Here is a 23,562-nt window from a genome sequence, read left to right as displayed (position 1 = left end):
ACAAGTTTGGCATATTGGGCTTTGGGGTGAAATTTCAGGATGAACCTAAAATGCACTGTAATTATTCGAGGTGAACTTAATTTGACCTTCTGTCAACTTTTGAATGTCAAACTTTTAGGTTGTTATGCAAATGAATAATGTAGTTTCAGTTCATTTTTTTTTCTTTTTAACACTTTCTTTTTTTATACTTTGTTTTTCAATGTTTCTTTCTTTAACTATAATCAGCTAGCCACTGAACTTAGAGAGTCACAGAGTGTCATGAGCAGGTTGCAACAGGGAGATTGGAGTTGTCACAGGAAGGAATAAAAGTAGACTTCCTTACAATGCAGTTTAGTCCAACTTTTTTTTTAATGAAAAAACATCTTAAGAAACGAAATTGTGTGTGTTTTAGGGGGCTAGAACGGATTAATTGGATTTACATTCAATTCAATGAGGAAAGATGATTTGACTTTTGATGGACTTGAGATACAAGTGTGGTGACGGGACGAATTAAAATTGTCTCTCATGGCGCCATCGCAGATTTGTTGGTGACGTTCTCCCCGCGTTAGCAAAGGTTTTCTCCCCGTTCTCCGGTTCCCTCCCACATCTTAAAAACATGTATGGGAGGCGAATTGTCCGTAAGTGTGATTGTGAGTGTTAATGGTTGTTCGCGCGAATTGTCCGTAAGTGTGATTGTGAGTGTTAATGTTTGTTCGCCTAAGTGTGCCCTGTGATTGACTGGCAACCAGTTCACGGTTTAAGGTCACTAAGTGTGCCCTGCGATTGACTGGCAACCAGTTCACGGTTTAAGGTCCCAGCATGCCCACAACCCTCGTGAGGATAAAGCGGTTCAGATGATGAATGGCTTAAAAAAAAAAAAAAAAAACGCTTTCTTAAAAATCTGCAATACAGCACGGACGCGAATAATGAACCACTTGGTCTTGATTTTAACTGACTGGGCATTTTTGTTTCAATTTGAAATGACATCAAGATGAACTTGAGCACGGTTTGGCCCTGTCATGATTAAGACGAGAGAACCTGGCATCCAGTACTGTACATCGAAAAGTAAATTATTAGTACACGTGTGTGCGCTGTAAGGCAAAGAACGCTCTAAATAAAAGCATATGTGCAGCCGGGGGAACATCTCACACACTAACCGCTACTTCGCCGCTGAGCCTTTGATGCGCTCCCAGTACTCGTGTGTGTGTGTGTGTGTGTGTGTGTGTGTGTGTGTGTGTGTGTGTGTGTGTGTGTGTGTGTGTGTGTGAGGTGAGGGGGCGGGAGGGTTTAATCCCATACTCGGTGGGCTCTCGGGTCCAGTAAATCCGCCCCAACTGTAACTTACTGCATGGAGTAAGTCCATATAGTTGACACATAAAACCTGTTTTTTTTTTTTTAACTGCAACAAGCCACCAAAAGTGATGATGTGTGAGGTCATCCGCATTTGCTTGACACAGCTCTCTTGTTAGCAACACGCTCGAGCGAGGCTTTCCAGGGGACAAGTGGAAGTGGAAAGAATGAGGAGAGAGAGGAAAAAAAAAAGGGTGGAGGACTTCTCTTATTTTATTTTTTTTTTTGTTGTTGTTGAAGATTTGAAGTTAGATTTATGGCGTGATGTCAGAATTTTAAAACTCCCTTTGCTCTTTTCGGGATTAATTCGAAAGGCCTCGTGGGAGTTTTGGAGGGGGAGCTCAAAGAATGCCTGTGCATAATGTGTGTGTGTGTGTGTGTGTGTGTGTGTGTGTGTGTGTGTGTGTGTGTGTGTGTGTGTGTGTGCAAATGTGCGTGTGTGTGTGTGTGTGTGTGGGAGTGTGATGCGGTTGCACATGATGCTAGGAAGTAAGAATTTAAAAATGTGGTGTTACTTTTCAGGTGTCGGTATCAATAGTTTGGGAGTTTTCATGATCGTTCATTTTGATTTCGGTTTGACTTTGTTTTTTCAAATTCTGTAAATTTCAATGACTTTTTACAATGTGTGTGTTCGTTTTTATTGGTTGTATTTTTTTGCAGGGCCAAATGCTTCATTTTAGTTCTGTTTTTATTTTTTTTAGTATTAGTTTTGAGTTTTTTCACATTTCTTTCGTGAACAATATTAACCTTGATCTGTACTTGAGTCTTTTTTCACTTTTCGTTAGCACAATTGCCCAAGTCATTTTGAACTGACTGTCACAATGTCAAAAAATACTGTGCTTTTTGAAAATGTCTTGTTTTCCCAACATGGTTAAAATGATTTGAGCACCTTCGCTATCAGGCTAACGATATAACATTGAGGGGTGCACATCGTTAGCATAATTAGCATGGTGGTCAATGTCATTATTGAATGTTTTCGGAAAAGACAAAGAAAACACGAAAAAAGAAACAACTCCCAAAACAAGTCCAGCTGCTTCAATTTAGATATTTTGAGAATTATTCATTTTCCCCAAGGGTAATACACAATTCTCGCTTTTTTCAGAAGGAATTGTTGAAGTGTTCAGTAAATGTTTATCCTCCACAAGTATCTTTTCCCCATCTCTGCTAAAAACGTTTTCACAGAACACCAGAGTGCAAAGAACAAGTCCAAAAAGATGAAAAAGTGCACGATCATTAATTTTCTATTTATTTATTTATTTATTTTAAACGTCAGATTTATTCACTACATGACGGGGCCTGTTGTAATTATCACTCCAGAGCATTGAGTGTTGTTTTCACTGAAGGGATTGCAATGGAAAAGCAGTAGGAGATCCAAGGAACAGTTTGGACAGCATTGCTTTCTCTTTATGTATCTGGCATTATTGGATAATTGAATCTTTGCAAAAGGAAAAAAATGGGGGGGGGGGTCACGCGGGCAAGAAGCGCGATGTTAGTGCAAAATCACATTTATCACTGAGCTAAGCTGCAGTACACTGGCATGCCACGGTAACATGACGCACACTTTCAACATGCGTACATGTATAGATTTATGTATTGCGCATAAAAAGGTCAACAAAAAAATGATGTTACCAAAATAAATGTTGAACAACAAACAATTTTAAAAAGAATGACCGCAAATGTATTGAACTTAACATTTAAATACAACTGATCTGCAGTCATTCCTTCATGCGGATACGTGTACCGTTGTCGTACCACACGTTGAGGACAATCGCCTTATTATGCTTAGTCGATTTGTTTGTTTTGTGCACGCGCATTCTCATGAAAAAGCAGCTTTGACAGAAAAAAATATAATAAAATAAAAATGGGAGTGCTTCCCTTTCAAAGCAAGCCGGAGCAGAGAAGGAAATCAAACGAAGCGAAGACATAACTCTTATTCGCATTAGAGCGTGAAATATTTCCGTGTTATGTTGTTGAGAGGGGAGTTTTAGTTACGCTGAAAGCCTGGCTCACTTTGATTTGTGCTCATAATCGGTCAGAAACATGCCCGATGTGTGCCAACAACATTCCCTCTTTCACTCCTCTCTGGTAATAACCTGTCTTGCTCCCTGGGAAGTCCAATGCACCAGAAAAGTCATACCATTTGGAGTTAAAGAAAAAAAAAATAATTGCAGGAAAAATCTGATTCATAAGTGTCCTACAACATTAACTTCAAAGTATGCAATCTCATTACATTCAATGTTTGTTCACCCATAGCAGAAGGAGAACAAGGTGATGCAGGAACAGATTAATAGTATTTCTATTCATTTCAATGGGGAAAGCTGATTTGTAAAACAGATTTAATAATAATGATAATAGTAATCCAACAAAAATATAATACGTAATATATTTGGTATTACTTATGAATCAAGGGTTCGGTTCAGCAACAGGTGGATTTTTTTTTTCCCTGTAATGTCACAGCTATAAATTACAATGCATTGTCAAATCCGCAGAAAATAAAATAAATAAATAAAGTGCTGCGTGGGGATTTATAGGCACTGCGTATCCCTTTCCCGACATGAGGTCAACGGAAAGATCAGCACACGGTGAGCAGATGAGTGGAGGAAGCAGCTGGCCTCTGGACAGCCGCCACCAACAACAGCAGAACAACAGCTTTGTGGACACGTTCACCTAGGACACCGCGCAGAGGTGCTTGATCCCCGAGCACCCGTCGCTGATGTCAGCAAGCGGGGGGAAAACACCAAATACACAGGTGTTGCCTGCACCATGGATATGTGCGCCACAAAAAAGTATACACATATATTTTGGGGTTACTACCCCCACCAAGTGTGGCCAAATATGGACCCGAAGTCACAAAACTAAATCGGGGCCCTCTCAGTTGAATGTATCACATATATCATCATCATATCTAACTACATTTAAATTCCTTATTCCGATCCAACATCAGACCTGAGAAATGCTTGGTTTATTCCCGTTGACTGTCACAAATTCCTGTCAATTTCCAACTTTGAAATTTCCGAAAATTTCGCAACCCTTTTCCTGACACTCAGATTTCCTTCAAACTAACTTTGCGCACCCCTATCAGGCATTGAGGTGCAACACACCCTTGCAGACAGACTCGCAGGCATATATTCTTTATCCTCCGTGGAAAAAAAAAAAGACTCATGTTACTGCAGCTTACTGAGTCACTTCCAGTAGTTGGTAAGCTCTTCTTCGTGTGAATCGGCATGACTGTAATATACTGCCCATCGGAGGCCAAATTGAAAACACCACAAGCAGCTGCAACGAATTAATCATGATGCCGTTTACTTCTTTACATTCTAGTTAATTGTGTTGTTATAAAGCACATTACTACAGAGTGCTATTTTCCTGATTAAAAAAAATACTTCACAAAAAGTTTTAACCCTTTCAGGGACAGCGGTTACTACGATGGACAGCTTATCATGTCTTCAGGTTACAGGGTGCATGAAAGGGTTAAATTGAGCGGGAACGGTAAAACGAAAAAATGTTTGATTTGGTCTCTATATGTGAGATATCCGATGAATGGGGTTTCGCTGTCAGAGAAACATGGGCGGTCGTGTGTCTCCTTCCTCCAAATATCAGCGGGTTGTCAACGCGAGAGGTGAAACTGTAAAGGCAGCGTGATGTTCCGCTCTCCCCCCGTGATCCTTCCCCCGCCTGCTGCATTCCAGCTTCCCGCAGATCGATGTGATGGTTATCTGTCAAGGTGGTGAGTAATTTTTACCATCACAAAAGACGGCAGCAAACGAAAAAAGAAAAAAACAACCCGCTTTGACATTCCAGAGATACTCCTCCCGAGCCATTGCATGCCAATGGAAAAATGTTAGCACTCTGGGAAAAAAAATTAAAAGTGTACAGGTTGCCCTTGTATTAGCGGCACTAATATTTGGGAAATATTTCCATCACAACAGGTGAGGATGTCGGTGAAGTTCGCCAGGCACGTTGGTGCTAATGTAGCCGGCGTGACCTCGGCGAACGAAGACGGGTAAACAGGAGGGGCAAGTCTGTTCTTGCCCCGCACTGCAGTGCGTGAGTGTCTAATTTCGACCATGAAAAATACAATGATGCCTCGCCTTAGTGTCATGATCTGTGTTTTTAAAAAAAGTGTTGTTTTTTTTCAAAAAAAAAACAAAGGCAAATAAGAAATAACCACCAAGATTTTAGATGGAAAGAAAACAGGGATCTGATCGGTTGATGTAAGGCAGGGGTCCCCAACCGCCGGTCCGCGGACCGGTACCGGTCCGCCGGGCATTTGGTACCGGGCCACACAGAAAGAACTTGCCTTAATTCCGTTTTATTTATTTCGGAATACGAAAGATGTTTTATTTTGAAAAACTACCGGATTCTCCGTTACATCCGTCTGTGTTACGCTTAACACACGTCAAGCCACGCTTCTCCTTCATGTGAGCGATTACTTCAAAACAAAACGCGGGAGCTCGCAAAATGAGTCAAAAAAACTGCTGGAGATCGCAAATGACGGCGGCCTTAAAAGTACGTTCGAGACAACTGGATTAAAGTTATGGCTGAATACTCTGAGATGGCCACAATAGCACTGTTGCTATTTCCGACATGCTACCTGTGTGAGGCGGGGGCTTTGTGCGGCAACGGCGACTAAAACAAAATTACGAAGTAGACTCGATGTAAAGCACACACTTCTGGTGTCATTGTCTCCTATTACCCCGAGATGGGACCGTCCGGTTGCAGAAAATCAAGCTCGGGGCTCGCACTGATTCAGCATTGTGGTGAGTTGACATTTTCATGCACTTTGAATTTGCGATGTATCGTATTTTGAAGGCATTAAACATTACCGTAGCGATCAGAGTGTTGCGGCCAGATTAGACGCTCCTCGTGTTTATTATTATCTCTAGAAAACACCACAGTGTTCATGCAGCTCTTACCATATTATTTTGTAGTATTTATCCGCCACACTTTAAATGCCGGTCCGTGATAATCTTGTCTGACATAAACCGGTCCGTGGGGCAAAAAAGGTTGGGGACCCCTGATGTAAGGGATCAACATTGATGAGAACAGGTGGAAACAAAAACCGAGGAAGACATAACAAAAGGCAAACAAAATTAGTTCCCAAAAAACATGATTTAAAAAACAAATTATAATGTCTAAAGAATTCATGGATTATAAATTATCTCTTAATTGGATCATTCGATTAGCTGTCAGTTGATTGATTAATTGGTGTGGCTCAAATGAGTGTTATCAATGATCAGGATTTTAGTATACGGTGGTACGTTATGTATTTAATTTGTCGCAAAAACCAACAGAATTCAGCAAAAAAAACAAAATTCCCCACTGAAATTAATTGAGAGGGTATTCATCCAATGTGTCTCTTTTTAATTTTAAAATTTGTTTTTAAAGCTAAAATGCTCTTTCAGTGAAGATACCGCCGGACTCAAAAACAGCACTATGAAGTAAAAAGCAAAAAAAAAAAAAAAAGCATCAGGCGGTACTGTCATGGGCCACTCCAAGTCGCCTTTGAGGGTGGTCTTGGAAGGCGTCCCAAAATAATCACGCTAACCGCTTGTCAACAGTGCTAATGACTAATTAGACCACTTTTGATGGACAACATTCATTTGTGGGAGAGGGTGATCTCACCACTGCTGGAAATAAGACTTAAGAAGCGTAAATAAAACTTACAGCCAGCCACTTGTGGCCATCTTCCCTCGCGTGCGTGCATGTGTGTGTGTGTGTGTTTAGTGGGCGGGCGAGGTCATGGAAATGCAAGTATCATTAAGCTGTCACACTCGCACTTGAGTTTTATAGCTTGTGTGGCTGTTGAAAATGTCGCTGCCAATTTGTGTCACTACAACAACAAACCGAATGGGTTCAACATGAAGGACAAAGGGTTGCGTTTTTTTTTTTTCCCTTACTTGTCAAAAGATATCTGCAGGCTAATCGTTCATAAATAAAGAAGCTACTTCTATGACTGTCTCAATCAAAGGCAGACATTTTGGTCATTTATCATAGCGGATAATGAATACATGCTTGTGAGTAGTGTCGTATTATCTGTCTTCATGTGCCGCCCCGCAGTTGTCCGTTGCCTAACGGGTGGTAAAAGCGCCCCTAGCAATGCTCATTGAGCAAATTCTTCGGACTTCTTTGAAAATGTTCAACCTCCGTCTACTATTCGATTGTTGCCTTGCTGTGGTTTAATCCGGAGGTCCCCAACCCCCGGTCCGCGGACCGGTACCGGGTCCATGGGTCATTGGGTACCGAGTCGCACAGAAATAATAAATAACTTACATTACTTCTGTTTTATTCATTTTTGGAATCTGTTTTTTTTTTTTTTTTTTTTTTTTTTACCGGATTCTCAGTTTCGTCACGTGATAGCTTACCGCTAAAATGAATGAACGAGTGAAAAACAAACGTCTTTGGAAAGTTTCTTTGGGAAGGGGAAAAGGCCCAGCCAGGAGACAGAACAGGAGCCTTTGACTTTCAAGAAAAGCACTCTTTTACATTTTACTTGACAAAAACATATCGTAATGGCATAATTAAAATAGAACGTAAAGAACGTTTTTGCCCCATTTTGGGCTACAATTACACAGGCATTGCGCTGCTCCTTCTGATGCGTGAGTCTTGGCCACCTGGGGGCAGTATAATACACACATATGAATTTGCATGACGGTCTCAGCTCCTCAGTCAAATTAGTATCTTTGCAGAGGATAAAGACTACATACCCTTGTGAGTATCGTATTGTCTGTCTAGGTGAGTGTTGCTCAACAGTTTTTGTTCAACTGTCGGTTGCTTCACGGCTTACAACACCGTGACATATATCAAATCTATTTTGACAAAGTAAGACGTAGAAAGTACAGACATTTGTGTTCACATGTGGGGAGTAATAGCAAAATAATGAAGACTCAAGTAAAAGCACAGATACCTCATAAAGTATTTGTACTTCCCAACGCGGCTCTTTCTTGTCATATCATCATTTTTCTGTTCAAAACACTCCTTTGGCAGTCCAACATGTGGAAAATTGGCAGTGTTCTTTTCCCCGTCGAGCGTTTCGCTGATCTCTCGGGTTTACTTGCCACACACACACGCACACATGCACACACGCACACACACACACACACACACACACACACACACACACACACACACACACACGACATGGAGTCACCGGAAAACAAGTGAGGCGGCCCGTAAAAGCCGTGACGTTATTACGAGCCTTTCTGCGGTTGGGCGCTTTGCTACCACACTTTCATGTTTCCTTCGCTTTTCTTTTTTTGTTTTTTTTTCTCTTCTGCCCGGCCTGACGTTGCACTCCTGCTTTGACTCAACAGCAGTGAGTGCTGCCATGCACGCCCCAATAAAAGCTTACGATTCACAAAAAATACACACATGAGGAATACCATCACACGGATCGTTGCCTTACGTGTAAAAAAATTGTTTAAAAAAAAAAAAAATTTTAACTAAAAAATCTGTTACTTTAGACCAAAATAACAAATTGTTAAGGTCACCGATAACATTAACAGCTCAAAACTGTATTTATTTAGTTATTTTAGATATTTTGGAGAGGGGAAGTAAAAACAAAGAACCGATGTAATTTGGTTGCATAAATGCATACACCCTTTATGACAGGCGATGGGACTGTGTGCAGCGTGAACCAATCTCATTCGAGCTCATGTTAAATAGGAACTGGCACACAACCGCCACCATTTAAAGTGCCTTTGATTAACCCCAAATAAGGTTCATCTGTTCTAGTAGGCTTTTCCTGGCATGTTTTTTGCGTTCTAGCAGAAGCATGAAGGACTTGTACATTTTTGGGGGGGAATAATGTTAGTAAGCTCCTTTACTTTTTTACTTTGCTTTCAAATGCCTTGAACTCTTGGTTGTAAATGCTTTTAATAATGTGAAGCACATTGAGTTGACTTGTGAATGAAATGCGCTATATCAATAAAGCTCCCTTGCCTCACATGGAACTGTTCATAATTCCCTCCACCTTGACCAAAATACCCAAAATGAGTAAAAATTATTAAAAAAAAAGGAGAATAAATCCATTTCAACGAACCCATTTTTTTCAAACTGCCACAAATATTAAAGACTTTGGCGTTTCCACGATATTTAGAAGCAGAATGGTCATTGAGTTTGATCCCCCCTTCAGAGTCAGGGAGCTCAACACGTTCGTTTGCTTTCTGAGGTGACGCCAAAAACATCATGCCACAAGTTTTATAAAACGTGACATCACACAAGCTTGCAACACATCTGGCGCGCACGTGTGCATGTGTCAAGCAGATGGATGAACACTTCACCTCTGGAGCGCTCAAGTCATTAACAAGTAATTATCCACCAGCGGCCCACGCTCCTGCTGTATTTGGCCAAGTGCAACAGAGGCATACTGATGATATTTTGGGAGATAAGGAGCCCCTTCAGGCCAAATATTTTTGAAGCGTGTCGAGTACGGAGGTGCTACGCAGATGTCGGTAATGGAGGATTCCAATCGGCAAGCGAGATGCTGTAAGCCACCTTGGCTGCCAGTCAATTCGATCAAAGGGTGCAATGTTTGAATGGGACGTAGGATGGAAAATGACATTTAATGACTTACTAACACATACTAATACATCTTTACCCATCAAAATGAATGCAAATGCTCTCAGAGACAAAATGCTGTCGTGTGTGTGTGTGTGTGTGTGTGTGTGTGTGTGTGTGTGTGTGTGTGTGTGTGTGTGTGTGTTTGTGTGTGGTTTTTAATGAGGAAAATATCACTCTATAATAAATTGTGCTGCTTATTCTGGTGAACACACCGTGGCCTCTTGGGGGATCGGGGGTGGGGGGGGGTGTAATACAGACATATGGACATACATGGAGACAATTCTGCGACAGCAAAATGAGTCATTCTGCACAGAGGATAAAGAATATATCACTGAGTACTGTTGTATTGTCTGTCTACATGTGCTGCTGCCATGCTTGTGTTAAAATTGCTTGAAAGGGTTAGAACACCGCCACGCAGATGCTACTAACACTTTGCCCGTACGTATGGCATTTCCCAATATGTTAGCGTTAATATTAATTTAGTGGCCGAAAGGCTAAGCTGTGACGTTGTTTTACTCAACCGAAGTGTATTTATAGAGTGCTTTAAAACAACCACCGCTGTATACAGTCAAACTAAAAATCAAGTCTCCGCATGAGTCAAAAGCCAAAGAATAAAAACGAGTTTTAAGAAAGAAATGTGTAATTCTCTGTACCACACCTACACCAAGGTTCGCTCACTGATCAACTTGGCTCGGATATGCTCCACAGACACTTTCAAGACGGACGGCCAAGCACTTTCGACCACAACACTTAATTTTGCATTTCCAGAAACATGCTCTTACCTCGGCAGATGTTCTGGTTGTCGGCCATGAAGCCAGCGGAGCAGCGGACCGTCGTCAGACCGGTGTGAGTGACCCGCCTGGGGAACAACCGAAGGAGCTGTGGCTGACTGGGCGCTGCGGTGGGCTCTTGAGGGGGCACCTCCTCACCCTCCTTGGTGATGAAGATGTGGGCGCTCTTGGGAAGGCACAGGTAACCGCCGTAGTTGTTGATGCACAGCATGCCTCCTTTGCAGGCGTCATCTAGCAAGGCGCACTCGTCGATGTCTAAATGAGGACGACAAAAGGGCGGTAAGTGCACCGGACTGTTCGTTACAATTGAATAACTTTAGTAATATGATCAGATGGACTCTACGCTTTCATTTAAGACGTTTCATAAAAATATATCATTTAGCTTTCAAGAGTTACAGCCACTTTTGTTCACCAAGATCCAAAGTATACCACATATGTACCAAACATTGCACGGGCATGTGTGGCTGTAATGTATTTAAGAGATTACACGATAATAGACGGATTTACCATGAACTAATTCCAGGCATTTTGAAGCTGTGATCCAAAGCATAGCACATCATGGGTCTAGTACTGAAGTCTACACTTCAGTCATCGAAGAGTTTCCACAAAAATGTTTCATTTACCATATGGGAATTACTTCCAGTTTGGAAGCACAATCCAAGGCATACCACATAATATTTCTACAACTGAAATGTAGAGTAATTACAGCCATTTTGAAACCATGATCCAAAGCATACCAAATCAATCATATATTACCAAAGTGTAGATCTTCAGGTTTCACTTCAGATGTTTTACCAAAATATGGCAATTACTATTAAGAAGTTAGAAAAGCATTTAAAGCATGATCCAAAGCATAACACATAACGCATGGAAAATGGTAAACTCTACAATTAAATTGAGCGAAGAGGAACGTGCCAGACCCTGTGCTTTGTTGTGATTGGCCGGACTATATTTTGGCGGTGTGGTTTAGCAGAAGCGCAATTACCAAATGGTACATGCCGTGTTTTGATCTTACATAACTCTCCAAGAACTTGATTATTATTTAACCTGTCTCTGAAAAAAAAAAGTAATGTGAAAATTAAAATAATATTTTGTCGACCAGTCTTACCTTTGCACTGCTCACTAACACTGTCATACTCGTAACCTTCAGTGCACTGTGAAGGAAACACAGTCATATTAATGACATAAATCGAAACAATCACAAGGTAGTCATTGCTGTGGAGTTGTCATTATATATATTTTTTTTAATTCAGTCTGTTCTAATTAGTTTAAACAGCAGAATTGTTGGTTGTTATTTTTTGGAATATGATTTGTTTTTGTTTTAGGATTACTTTGTTTTTTACATATGAGGATTATATGGCAACTGCAAAATTAAAAATGAGCGTACTTCAATGTCCTCTATGTCACTCACTTGACCATGCCCCTCAAAGGCGCACAGCTCAAGGGCACTGTTGTTGAGGTGACTTTTGACCTGTCCCCATATGCAGTAATTAGACTATCGAAAAGTACCGGTACTTGATTTCTTTACATCACACTCACTTATTATTATTGTTATTATTATTGTGTTTTATTTTGTTTCAAGAACAGATTTATGGAATGGGTGGGAGTGGTATGTGAAAAATTGCCATCTAGGTACAGATCAGTTGTATTTAACTTAATATTTAAAATTGGATTTTCTTTTTATTCAGGGTTTTTTTTTACTTCTATGTGCAATGCATTTACATTGGATCATTAAATATGTTTTAAATTATAACTTTTGTATATTTGAACCCAGTGTTGTTTCAACTTAATTTAACCGAGTTATGGCCTTGGTCCCCAAACAAATTCAACTTGTAATTCAAGGTACTTATGATGTTATTTTCTGCAATCTTTTTTAAACCTTTCAGATGGTTATTCATTTTCTGCCATCCAAATGACAATTTCTTTCATGATTATTAAAATTTTCTTTATTTGCTTACTTACCGAGTAAGAGATTGGCTCCTGAACCTCCTGTGGGACGGCACAGGAGAAAAGAGCAGCGAGGAGACCCATGCAGATCCACAACATGTTGACGGTCACTGTGGGGTGACACAAAGAGAGAGAGAGAAGTCAAGTTTTAATAGCATGTATGATGACGTCTTCAACGTGTCTTGACATCTCCTGTAATATCATGTTGATGCTGGAGCCTGGGGGTATGTGACCACGAAAAATGAAGGATTGCAGCGTCAAAACCTTGCGGAAATACGCACGAGTTGGTAGAACTTGCCTGGGTTGAAAAATAAAAAAATCGGACGATAGCTTACCTGGGGAGCTCACGCAAGTCGATGCCAATACGAAGGTCCGACACGGTGGAGATGTTAAGTGTAGTTCTGCGTGGATAGTGAGTGGGTAAAGCAGCATTTGGGATGAACACGACTGTGGTGAGAGGATGACATGCAGGGGGCGGGAGGCGGGGGGCGTTGTGCCGGCCAGGTTGGGTCTCGCTCACCGGGCTGTAACCGAAGCACACGAAACAGGCTGCAACGGCAACCTCTATCGACTCCTCGTGGTACTGCAGACGTGAAATTCATCATCAATCATAACAGGCTTATCACTTTTTAAAAGATTTGCTAGTCCTTGGAAAGTGAAATTCATAGGTTCATGCTTTCAATACTTGTTTTAAATGATTACAAATACGATACAATAAATTGAAAAATCTTTAACCGTACAAATGTAAGCAACGCTCCGGGAAAAGGCTGCGACGGCGTCCTCTAGCGATACGATGTGTTACTGCATACATGAAACGCCTTTTGACCTTTTTACGGCGTCATAAAAAAGTTTTTTGGTGGGGCTATTTAAAAAAACTGCAAATCGTGTCACTTTGCCTTTTCAATTAGTTGATTTTATCTAATGAAAAAAAAATGAAATTCTTTTTTAAAGAGTTGTTCTTTAGTCAGAAAAAAGTAACATTTTAAGAATTGTTCAAGTAAATAAACCTAAATACTCTTTTTTGTTTGTTCAATGGGTTCATTCATCAATAATGACCAAAATTAAATTCAAATAATTTGTCATTGACAAAGATTTTCATAATACTTTTTAAATTAGGTTATACAAAATTACCTAAAAAAAAGGGTTCATTGAAAATGAAATTCTTCACTTTACCAAAGCTAAAGTCTCCCAACTCCCCATTAGAACCTCAAATATAAATTCAACAATTTATTTAGATCTGTCATTGAAAAAGCCAATAAAGCTCAGATATAATAACACCAAAAATTAATAGATTTTTTTTTTAATACGGAAACATTAGTCCCTCACAGAACTACACAGATTATTTGAGTGAAAGAATATAAAAGTAGCAATCACACACATTCATCCTCTAATGTTACAACAGCACAGAGCAGAGGGCTTACATGGAAAGAATTAATCAGTGATTGCCTTCCAGTATGTTAACATTTGATTAAGCAAAACTGTCACTGCCGCAATATCAAATCTTTGCACTCTGGCACTCACTCCATTTTACTAAAATAATGATTGACCTTTTTAATATTCCTCAATCATCTTTGGAGGGGGCTTGTGTCTTGCAAATGCCGACCTTCTCCCGTGAGAGGCATGCTATGGTCAGCAGGTGGTCAAAGCCAATGATGCGTCAGCAGCTTTGGGGATGTTTACTTGAGGAACATCTGCTGTGATGACGTCACTTCCTGCTTGTCAATGTGGGGGGGGGGAGAGAGAGAGAGAGAGAGAGAGAGAGAGAGAGAGAGAGAGACCCAAACAAATAGGCTCTTGCTTAAATGTTTATTTGAGTTGGCAGTACACGGACAAAAGTAGATACAATCACCTCCGCTATGATTACAAATGAATGGTTGGTAGTGTTTCAGAAGTCCAACAAAGTCATTAATCTGTCTCAAGTATTAAACTTCAAGTTTCAAACTTCAAATCCCACATTACAGTGCTACATTTTTTTGAGAGGCTAGAATGGATTCATGTCACTTCCATTCCGTTAAACTCTTATCTCAAAGCACTACTTTGGTCTCTACGAAGCGCCAACTCCCAAGTTCCTGGGTCACCCAGCTGAACTGTCAAGTTACAGGTGGTCCGTAAGCGGGTGCGAGCGATGTTTCTTTCGATGCTGAAGGCAATGCATCAGGTACTGTTGGCATTTGGAGAGTGGGCCAATCAGTTCCTGATGCAGTATCATCCGCATCAGAACGCTCTTCCTTCATCCCATCATCATCATCAGCGGTGCAGGAGAGGAAAACGAACCACTGTTCTCAACTAGTGGTGTTCGGCCCAAATGTTGGCCCAATTCTGGCTTGCTAAGTCAAAAATAAATATCAATGTGTCCTATTTAACACACACCCAATTTGGGGCTTCCATATTTTGAGAACCGCGATTTTAAAGTACCAGTACTCGGACTTCAGTATAATTTTTGGCTCCTCCGACCACCTCTTATTATTATGGTAAGGCAATTATTGGGCGCTTTAATGGACATGGGAAAATGTGGCCGAGTGTACAGTACACATCACTGTAAGTAAAGATGGCAGCGCAAGCATCTGGAAAGTGAGTGCATGCAAATCCGAGAAGAGGCATCCATTATGAAAGGAGGCTGTGCTTCAAAAAGATTTTTTTGTTGTTTTTTTAACACCAAAAAGTGCAGAAGGAGGGTGGCGAGGAAGCGCAGACGGGTCCCGGGTGAGAGGCTCTTGTGTAATCGCAGTGACATCTTCATTGAAGGCGCCCGGCCTCCTCGCCGCGCGCCCTCCCAAAAAGGGCGTCGTTGATGCCGGTCGATGGGCACGGGAGAGCCAGGGGCTGAGGCACCGCGTTTAGCATAATCCCAGAGGCCATTGTGAGAGGAGCAAGTGAACGACTCACAGTTGCCAGCTGAGATTTCACCAAAACACGGCAGAATAGATGTGGACGGGGGCGCGACGAGACAGTGGGGTAACACAAGAGGAGGCAAAAGGGGAAACGGGAGAAGCAGGAGCCTTGAGGAGGGAAAAACGCAGCCCTGTTTTACCCACTGGGCTCCGAATGGGCCATTCGGGGCCATCTTGCGTCCTTTGTTTGAACCATTTTAGCTATGCTAATGCAAATGATAAATGTCACTATAAAGTGCCTTTGGTGTCCTGTTCGCAATCATTCAGTCGCCATCGTGTAAGAGGAATGAAAATCTGAGGTGGTCAAACCGTTGCACACATGCTAGCACAATGAGAAGTCTCTTCAATGAGTTTCCTTCATTTTATAAAAGAAATGTTTTCAGTGACATTGAAACCAGCATTTTGTCTCTCTTCAATGAAGGCTGATATAGCAGTTAATAACACAATGAATATACTTTTGTCTCGTGATTTATCATAGATGTAGTTGGATGTTAAGCTAAACAACTCCATTTGGGCGGGGCATTAAAGGGTCCACATCATGCTATATGAGGCATCCCACAGTTAACTTTTGGCATATTATATAGAATTATATATTACTTTAGGCACAAAAGCGATCTAATTTCTTATGAAATTTGAGTTTCTTTGGTGGCTATTTTTCTAACGCGGATGTACAAAGTTAGACGCCTGGTTCATGAGAAGCCCGCCTCTCTCCCCGTGAGGCTGGCGCACCCGTTTCCTGACGTCGCCCTAAAGCTGGTTGCTGCGCACACTATCCACAAAATAGTCATGAACACTTATCACTAAACATGCCCACTTTTCCATTACTACCATCAACTGCAAGCCATTCCAAGGTCATTTATTTGGCCGCACCTCCGTCAGCGGCTCGTTGTCTACTCTGGGGGCAGCCCAAAACCGCCATCCCCGAGGTGGGAGCCACAATCGTCGGGCTGGGAAAGCAGCGACGCTCCACTGTGGAGGCTGGAGACCTCGCATTCAAGTGAATGGGACCCACTGTGTGAAAGGGGCCACTTTTCACCAACTTCGGTGTAAAAATGAACGCATTTAACCGGTGGCTGCTTTGAGAAAGTGGGAGTGGCACCGGGTGGCTCCTCACTTTGTGACATTTAAAAGTGAGGACCCCGTGGGTTTCTTGGATCTTGGAGCTGTTGCATAGAGACGAGGAATGAACACGAATGCTCAGAAATGGCTGAGTTGAGCATGATCATGGTCCGTTTAATGTATGCAGATCCTTGCATGTTTTCCGAATATAGTCTAAATCATATCAGCAGCACTACTGATAGTGGAGGCCTTAGGCAGATTAAATTGACATTGCGACACAAAAGCTGGAATCTGACTGGATAATAAAATAAATCTCAGAAAGGACACCCATTGATTGAGTGCAGCTCTGTAGCAACTCTGTTGTTGTCTGCCTGCATTTAATAATCCTCCATTAGCGCGTGCTGGCTAAAGGTTTTGCGCGGTGCGATCTCGACAGAGTGATGACGACGATCAAGCCACAATTGTGAGACAAACTGCAGAATCTCTCCAGGTGATTGTGAGAATAAAAAGCACCTTCACAGTTGCCTGCAGAGATTACCCAGTCAGCCACTTCAATGGTGGCGAGGATGTGTCCTACGCATCCACGTCAATTGGCAGCAGATGGTTAACACCGATCACAATGAAGGGACAGCTACGACCGATACACCCCACCCCACACCCTCTTTCCCCCCTTCATGCCAAAAGGTCCTTTGTTACCATGGTGACCAGGCCAAGGCACGTGCCTGGCTATTGTTGAGCTGTATCCTCCAGGGTTGGACCGCACGCCCAGTTAGGGGTCAGATGTCACTCTGGCCTCTCTGTGAGGTCACCACTCGCCTGCCTCCAACCTTTGACCCACCGCCAGCACTGAAACAATTTGAGAAAAGAGGACGAGATGAACATTTGTTTAACATTTGTGCCCGAAGACAGCAGAGTAAAGGCAATATCTGGACATTGTTTGGGACACTGGAGAATAACTAGGTACTGCAATATGTCGCCCTCTTGTGGTGATATGTAACCATAATACTGTATTTATGTATTCCTCGGTCATTTCTCTATACAACTACAACCTGCAGGAGAAAGGAAGTCCGATTCACGACTTAATGACCTTTTTAAGGCCGCTTCATTAATCACGGAGTAGGGTAAAATTAATCAAGACCAAGTAGTTGAAGAAATTCGGAGATAAAATTGTATGCACATCTGAAATATTTTTACCATGACGGCAGACCAATTAAAAATTCTTCACTTGTAAAGAACATTTGTGTCTGTGGCATTTTTAAGACAATTGAACTGCAGATTTAAGTATTAAGTGACATTAAAAGGCCTTGAATTTGTACTTTTTAAGCATCCGCCAACAGCCTGAGTTCATTTTGAAAACTTTCGTGCATTCAAGGATATTGTCGGGGTCACCGGGTTGTGAAAAAATGTTGGTTGGACGTCGACAAAAAGGAAAAATCTTAAGTTTATTAAACGGAACAGGCTGACAGTGCCCACTTTGTTAGGCGCTAAATGAACAGAGTGGTTTTGACAGGCCTAACCTCTTAAGCTTTGGGTCCCACTGAGCTCGGCACAGCTAGAGCTAAATGCCATCTGTCCCAACCCCCCCCCCCCAAAAAAAAAATAAAAATACTGTCTTCTCAAAACAGTTTAGCAAATTAGACATAGTAGTAGTTGCAGCAATGGTATTTGTAGTATTAGTTGTAGTAGTGGTGTTAATCGTAATAGTAATAAGTATTATTTAGAGTTTGAGTTGTTTTTGCTTTAAGCTGGTGTAGTTTCTTGGTCATCCAGGTCGCAGCAATCCACAAAAGGTTGAGTCAAGGCAACACGACCCCTTTCTTCGAGGCAACTGCACTGTTCATTGAATTTGTTGTGTTTATATTCCTTGTTTTTCAGGAATGACTTGGCAATTAAACTATTAGGTTAACGATGTGTGGCCCGGATATGCGATGTCGTTAGCCCAATAGCATAGCCGTCCAAGTCAGATAATTTTTTTTTTTAAAGAAAGAATAAAAAGGTTTGATATTACGCGATTAGCTTAATGATATAAATAATAAATGCCAGTGCACTTTTGTGTTTTATTTTTTCCCCTCTGTGGATGTTTGGTTCATAGTAATCCGCAAAAGGGTGAATGGAAGCAGCTGCATTGTTTGTTGAATTTGTTGTGCTTTCTTGTTTTTCGAAAACACTCAAACAACTCTGGCAATTAGGTTAACTAAATGCTATATCATTAGCATAGTAGCATAGTTGAATTTGATGGGTTTTTTTGGGTGGATATTTGAAGTTTGAAAATGACTTTGGCCAGTATGCTATTAGGCTAAAGATTTGCATTAAACTAGCTAAAATGTTTGTTTAAAAAAAAAAACACAAAAAAAAAGGGTTGTCATCAGGCCGAGAGGGTTCATCCAAGTACGGCTTCTTGTGTTCCTGTAACTCGTTACGGATGAGCCACTCACATCCATTGTCTCCTTCAGTTAGTCTCTCACTGCGACTCAACGGATATTTGGCAATTCAGTCTTGACCGAGTTCATTTACGCTTTGCTGACCTCAGCGTGTACATGTGTCCGAACAATGCCGTAATGATATCATCCTGTGAACTTTAGTCTTCGGCTCCATTCAAAAGCGGGTGTCCATTCCGTTAGCTGTCAGCAGACGTTAAGAGAAATAAAACGACCCCGGTGCCCTGTAGGCAATGTGTGCGCTTTAACACTTCATTAAGGCCCCGAGGATCTCCGCTGCACAAGCAATTGTCTTGGGCTCGAACAAAAAGACTGACGCATTGTATCAGCTGGATGTAAAGTTATCAAAGAAAGTCCGATACAATGGCAGGAGCGGCCCAAATTATGAAACTCGTCTGGAAGGGGCCTCCTGCCGTGGAACCGTATTGTACTGTTTGTTGACGGTCCAGTTTCAGACTTGAGGGGTGAGATTCAGATGGGAAAAGCTCATCAGAGCTCATGTGAGAATGCTTTACATTAGGTTTGTCAAACTCATTTTCATCCGAGGCCACATTGTAGTTATGGTTTCCTCAGAGGGTCGTATTAAGTACTGGTATAGACACGTGAAACTTTATTGCATTTTCATACACAACTCGTTGGAGGGGGTGGGGGGACTACTGTAAAAGTATACATTTCTCAGATTTTGATAATAGATTGTTTTGAGTAAAACTCATAAAGGACTCATCCAAAACAAGACAGTCGTTTTATTCCTTAAAGTACAATTGCAAGGACTGAACTAACAGTGGTTAGACTTTAAAAAAATACTTAAAATGATTTAAGATGTACTGCAAGCAAATATTAAAAACGATGTACCTAAATATATGTTTGTTCTTGAAAATTAAATGCCTATGTATTGAACTTTAAAAGTTAAATAAAGTACAACTGAACCATACTTAGGCAGTGATTCTTTTGCATACCACTAGAGGGAGCCCACCAGACTGAGAATCACTGAATAGTTTTTAATTTGACCTGCAATAAAAATGAGTTGAAATACCCGTGCTTTAGCTCATCAATGTCACTACATCGATGGTGACCCCATGATGACGGCTCGCCATTTTATTTTCTTGAAGAGGTGCGCACTGGCGAAAAACAATTGGTATCTCCACGAATTGATTTGCGACATTTGTATCACTCCAGATTTACTATCAGGAGTGGGACAATTTAGAGTGTTCCATTAACCTGCCACGCATGTTTTTGGAATGGGGGAGGAAACCGGAGTACCCGGAGAAACCCCACGCAGGCACGGGGCGAAAAAAACTCTTTTCAACTTTGAAAATTCCCATAATTTGTCAAGCCTAATTCCATTGCGATCACATATAAAGCTTGGTAATGTGGTTTTCACCTCAAACAAAGCAGCGCACCTTGTGTACTGCTTATGCGTCAAAGCATCGGAGCACGTGGTTGACCGCAGCCTAAAAAGGAATCCTCGGCGTCATCCGAGGGCAGACGGCGGCTACTATTAGCCTTTTTTTTTCATATATAGCCCCCCCACCCCCCGAATGGCATGCAGTCTGTTGGCAAAAAGTCCTGTATTAAATTAGTGCCGTTTCACAGGGTCACTCAATGGGCGTTTTATTGGGTACAGGCAGTTAACGCATGACCTTTACAAAGAGCATGTGTGCACATTACAACAGCCAAGCGCCATTAGAGGACAAGGCCACGTGTTCACTTCTGATACGACTCCATTGCCCAACACTGGAAATTAACATTGGTACCAACTAACATATAAAAGTAGGGTTGTAAAATATTGTAATGCTTCAAAGTTGGAGATTTTACATGGTAATTAAGAGGACATTTTTGAATGGGACTGTGGTAGTATTTTTGGATTGGGTCGAGGGGCGAGTACATTTAACACATCCTTTCTTCTTTTGTTCTTACAATGAAAGAATCGATTGTTCAATATCACAAAATGTTTGAAAAGAAGAGCTTCCCACTAAATTAGCCTCAATTCCCAGTTAATTCTAACAGAATGGAAGAGTTAAAACACACCCAGGAAATTTCCCCGGGAACATTTCCCGTTAGACTTTATAGAAATTCACTGGAAATGTTGCACCTCTATGCAATCCAATCTAAAAGTATTATTATTATATTATTATTATTATTATTTTATTAATTTTTTTTATAAAGTGTGTTGATGGAAAATCTACAATAGGAAACTGAGTTGGTCACATTCCTGCATAACTAAGTTTTGCATATGACTAGCAGGGGCGAATAAACGCAACTCCAAAATCACCACTGATCACCACCCTGAACGTCCCCCCCCCGCCCCCGACAAGTTTTGATCTATTACATCATCAAAGAGAGCAAGCCATTTTCAACTTCAGATTGGTCAACAATTTGTGAAAATAACCCAACCACGTGGGGAACGGCCGATAGTGTCAATTGGTGAAATATTGGTTGAATTTGGACATGGGAGGTTTTCGTGACGATATGCAACTTGCTTAAAAATGACTGGTCAACTTCAGATTGGTCAACAATTTGTGAAAATAACACAACCACGTGGGGAACAACCGATAGTGTGGATTGGTGAAATATTGTCATATTGACCCAATTTGGACATGGGAGGTTTTCGTGACGAGATGCAACTTGCTTAAAACTGACTGATAAGACTGTCGAGTATGCTTGTGCTTGCGGGGATAGTTCCATTTTGATTAAAACAGACATCACCAATTTGCCAGTATTTTCTGTACCTTCTTAGATGCCTCCTGTAAACAAGCAGTCGAGCTAAAACACTTGGGGTAACACATCTGGGATGTCGAATGTTTCTGGGAAGGTGAAATAAACGAATAAATTACAATGGTAGTCAGAGCAGAGTCCATGTTTGGTGAGGACGGTGTGGCATGACTTGCACAGTGACGAGAAGTCATCTTTGAACATCCACTACGTACGCTGCTTTTGTTCCTCCTCGAAAAAAATATTTCATGACGTTTATCCAGCTCCTCTTGGTATTACCGATTTTAACGATTATACGTGAACCTCTCAGCTGATCAAACTACCTGTGAAGACCTTGACCGTGTGATTGATCAGGGACACGTTATCGACATAGCAGGCGCACACACCTGCCGTTTGTCACACGCCTTCTACTCGGCCGCACTCGCGACATTGCGTGACACCAACACGCCAGCTTTTCCTTATCCAAGGTCTTGATTTGCATGTCTCGAAAGCAGATGGGCTGTACCCACAGCATATGCTAATGCAGTTAAAATTTTGATTTCTTCTTCCGCTCACATTCCCAAAACATGCATTGAAGTTTGAATTGTGAATAAAGTATTGGTCGGTGTGACTATGAACGTGCCATCCTAGTGGCTTGCGACTAGTCCAGTGTGTACCCTGCTTGTCGCCCAAAGTCGGCTACGATAGGCTCTAGCACACCCGCATGACAAGTGCTATAATAAAAAAGTGAAAGTAGATTTTGTATAACGTATATAACTCATTTTACAAGGGGTTTTGAAACTACAGCCTGTGGGCCACATACAGTCCCACAGGAGCATTTAATGAGGCTCACCATTCGATTGTAAAAACAAATAAAACAGAAGAAACGTTTAAATCATAAAAATTACTCTGACCATAGTTTAGAGGCCAAAAAAAAAATGGTTGCCTCTGGGTAAATACTAAAACATCTCCCCTGCATACCACAAAGCAATAAAGCAAATGAATTTATACACAAAAAAATTTAAATCATACAAGAGCGAGTCATTATTTTCATACCAACTTTTGTTGTATTTTTAATGTCGTTACTCTGATGAAATCTACTACAGCTTTTTGAAACAACAAAGAATTATATTATTTTTATATAACCCAAACTTTTAATTCCCCAAAACAATCTAAGATGGTCTGTCACACATAGCTAAACTGTGCCTCGATTTACACTCTCCATTAAAAGAAACAAAAAGAATTTAAAAGCTCAAAAGAACCCAATTTCAAAATTTGAAGGGAAAAAACAAAACAAAAAAAAAAAAAAATCAAATTCCCAAAGCGCGCTTTCTCACTCGTTTTGCTCATTCTGTTAAGAAACGCCAAATTTTACCCGGACAATAAAAGTGTACATAAGGTGGTCGACACCACCTTTCACACGTACAATATTATGTGGCTCTTCTAGTACTTGGTTATTCAATGACAAACGCAGACGCAAGGATGTTATTTTTCGACGGAAGCATATTTCTAAATTTTTTCACCAAATTAAAGAAGCGCCAATACACGAAGACTAACAATGCAGGGTTGCGATGAAGACGCCCCCCCCAAAAAAAACCCAGAAAAAATAAACGAATGCTTACAGGCTAAGGTTTGTTTAATTTCACTTCAAGGAAGGATCGTGTGCACAATGTGCTTTTTATTTTGTATTTGTTTTGTTTTTTTTGATTGATGGTCTCTGTCTGTGTGAGCGCTGACCAAGCAACGCAAACTCCCCCCCGCCCTCCTACCACACTTCCTGAAATGCACACGTGGATAGTGGCCATTTGATAGCATGGAGTCTACAATACATTCACTGATGAAACATACCTTTTT

General features: G+C 41.2%; 1 protein-coding gene across 3 annotated transcripts in view; it reads right to left on the bottom strand.

Annotated features, from left to right (window-relative positions):
- Nucleotides 1-13,100, bottom strand: part of efemp1 (EGF containing fibulin extracellular matrix protein 1) — a 23,363-nt gene extending 10,263 nt beyond the window's left edge. Inside the window, exons 1-4 of one of the 3 annotated variants that reach the window (XM_019859892.1) lie at nt 12,965-13,100; nt 12,645-12,739; nt 11,791-11,836; nt 10,674-10,937 (exon numbers count right to left, since the gene is read on the bottom strand). In XM_019859892.1, coding sequence (XP_019715451.1) covers nt 10,674-10,937; nt 11,791-11,836; nt 12,645-12,739; nt 12,965-13,061 — 502 coding nt within the window. In that variant the 5' untranslated portion in view covers nt 13,062-13,100. Of the gene's footprint in view, nt 1-10,673; nt 10,938-11,790; nt 11,837-12,644; nt 12,747-12,964 lie in introns of all 3 variants that reach the window. The other 2 variants (XM_019859894.1, XM_019859893.1) reach the window with 2 other exon arrangements.
- Between the last annotated feature and the right edge of the window lie 10,462 nt (nt 13,101-23,562).

Source organism: Hippocampus comes, unplaced genomic scaffold (assembly GCF_001891065.2).
Source record: "Hippocampus comes isolate QL1 unplaced genomic scaffold, H_comes_QL1_v1.1 scaffold64, whole genome shotgun sequence".
Lineage (NCBI taxonomy): Eukaryota > Metazoa > Chordata > Actinopteri > Syngnathiformes > Syngnathidae > Hippocampus > Hippocampus comes.
Note: the sequence above shows the minus strand (reverse complement) of the source record. Positions and strands in the feature narration are given on the sequence as shown.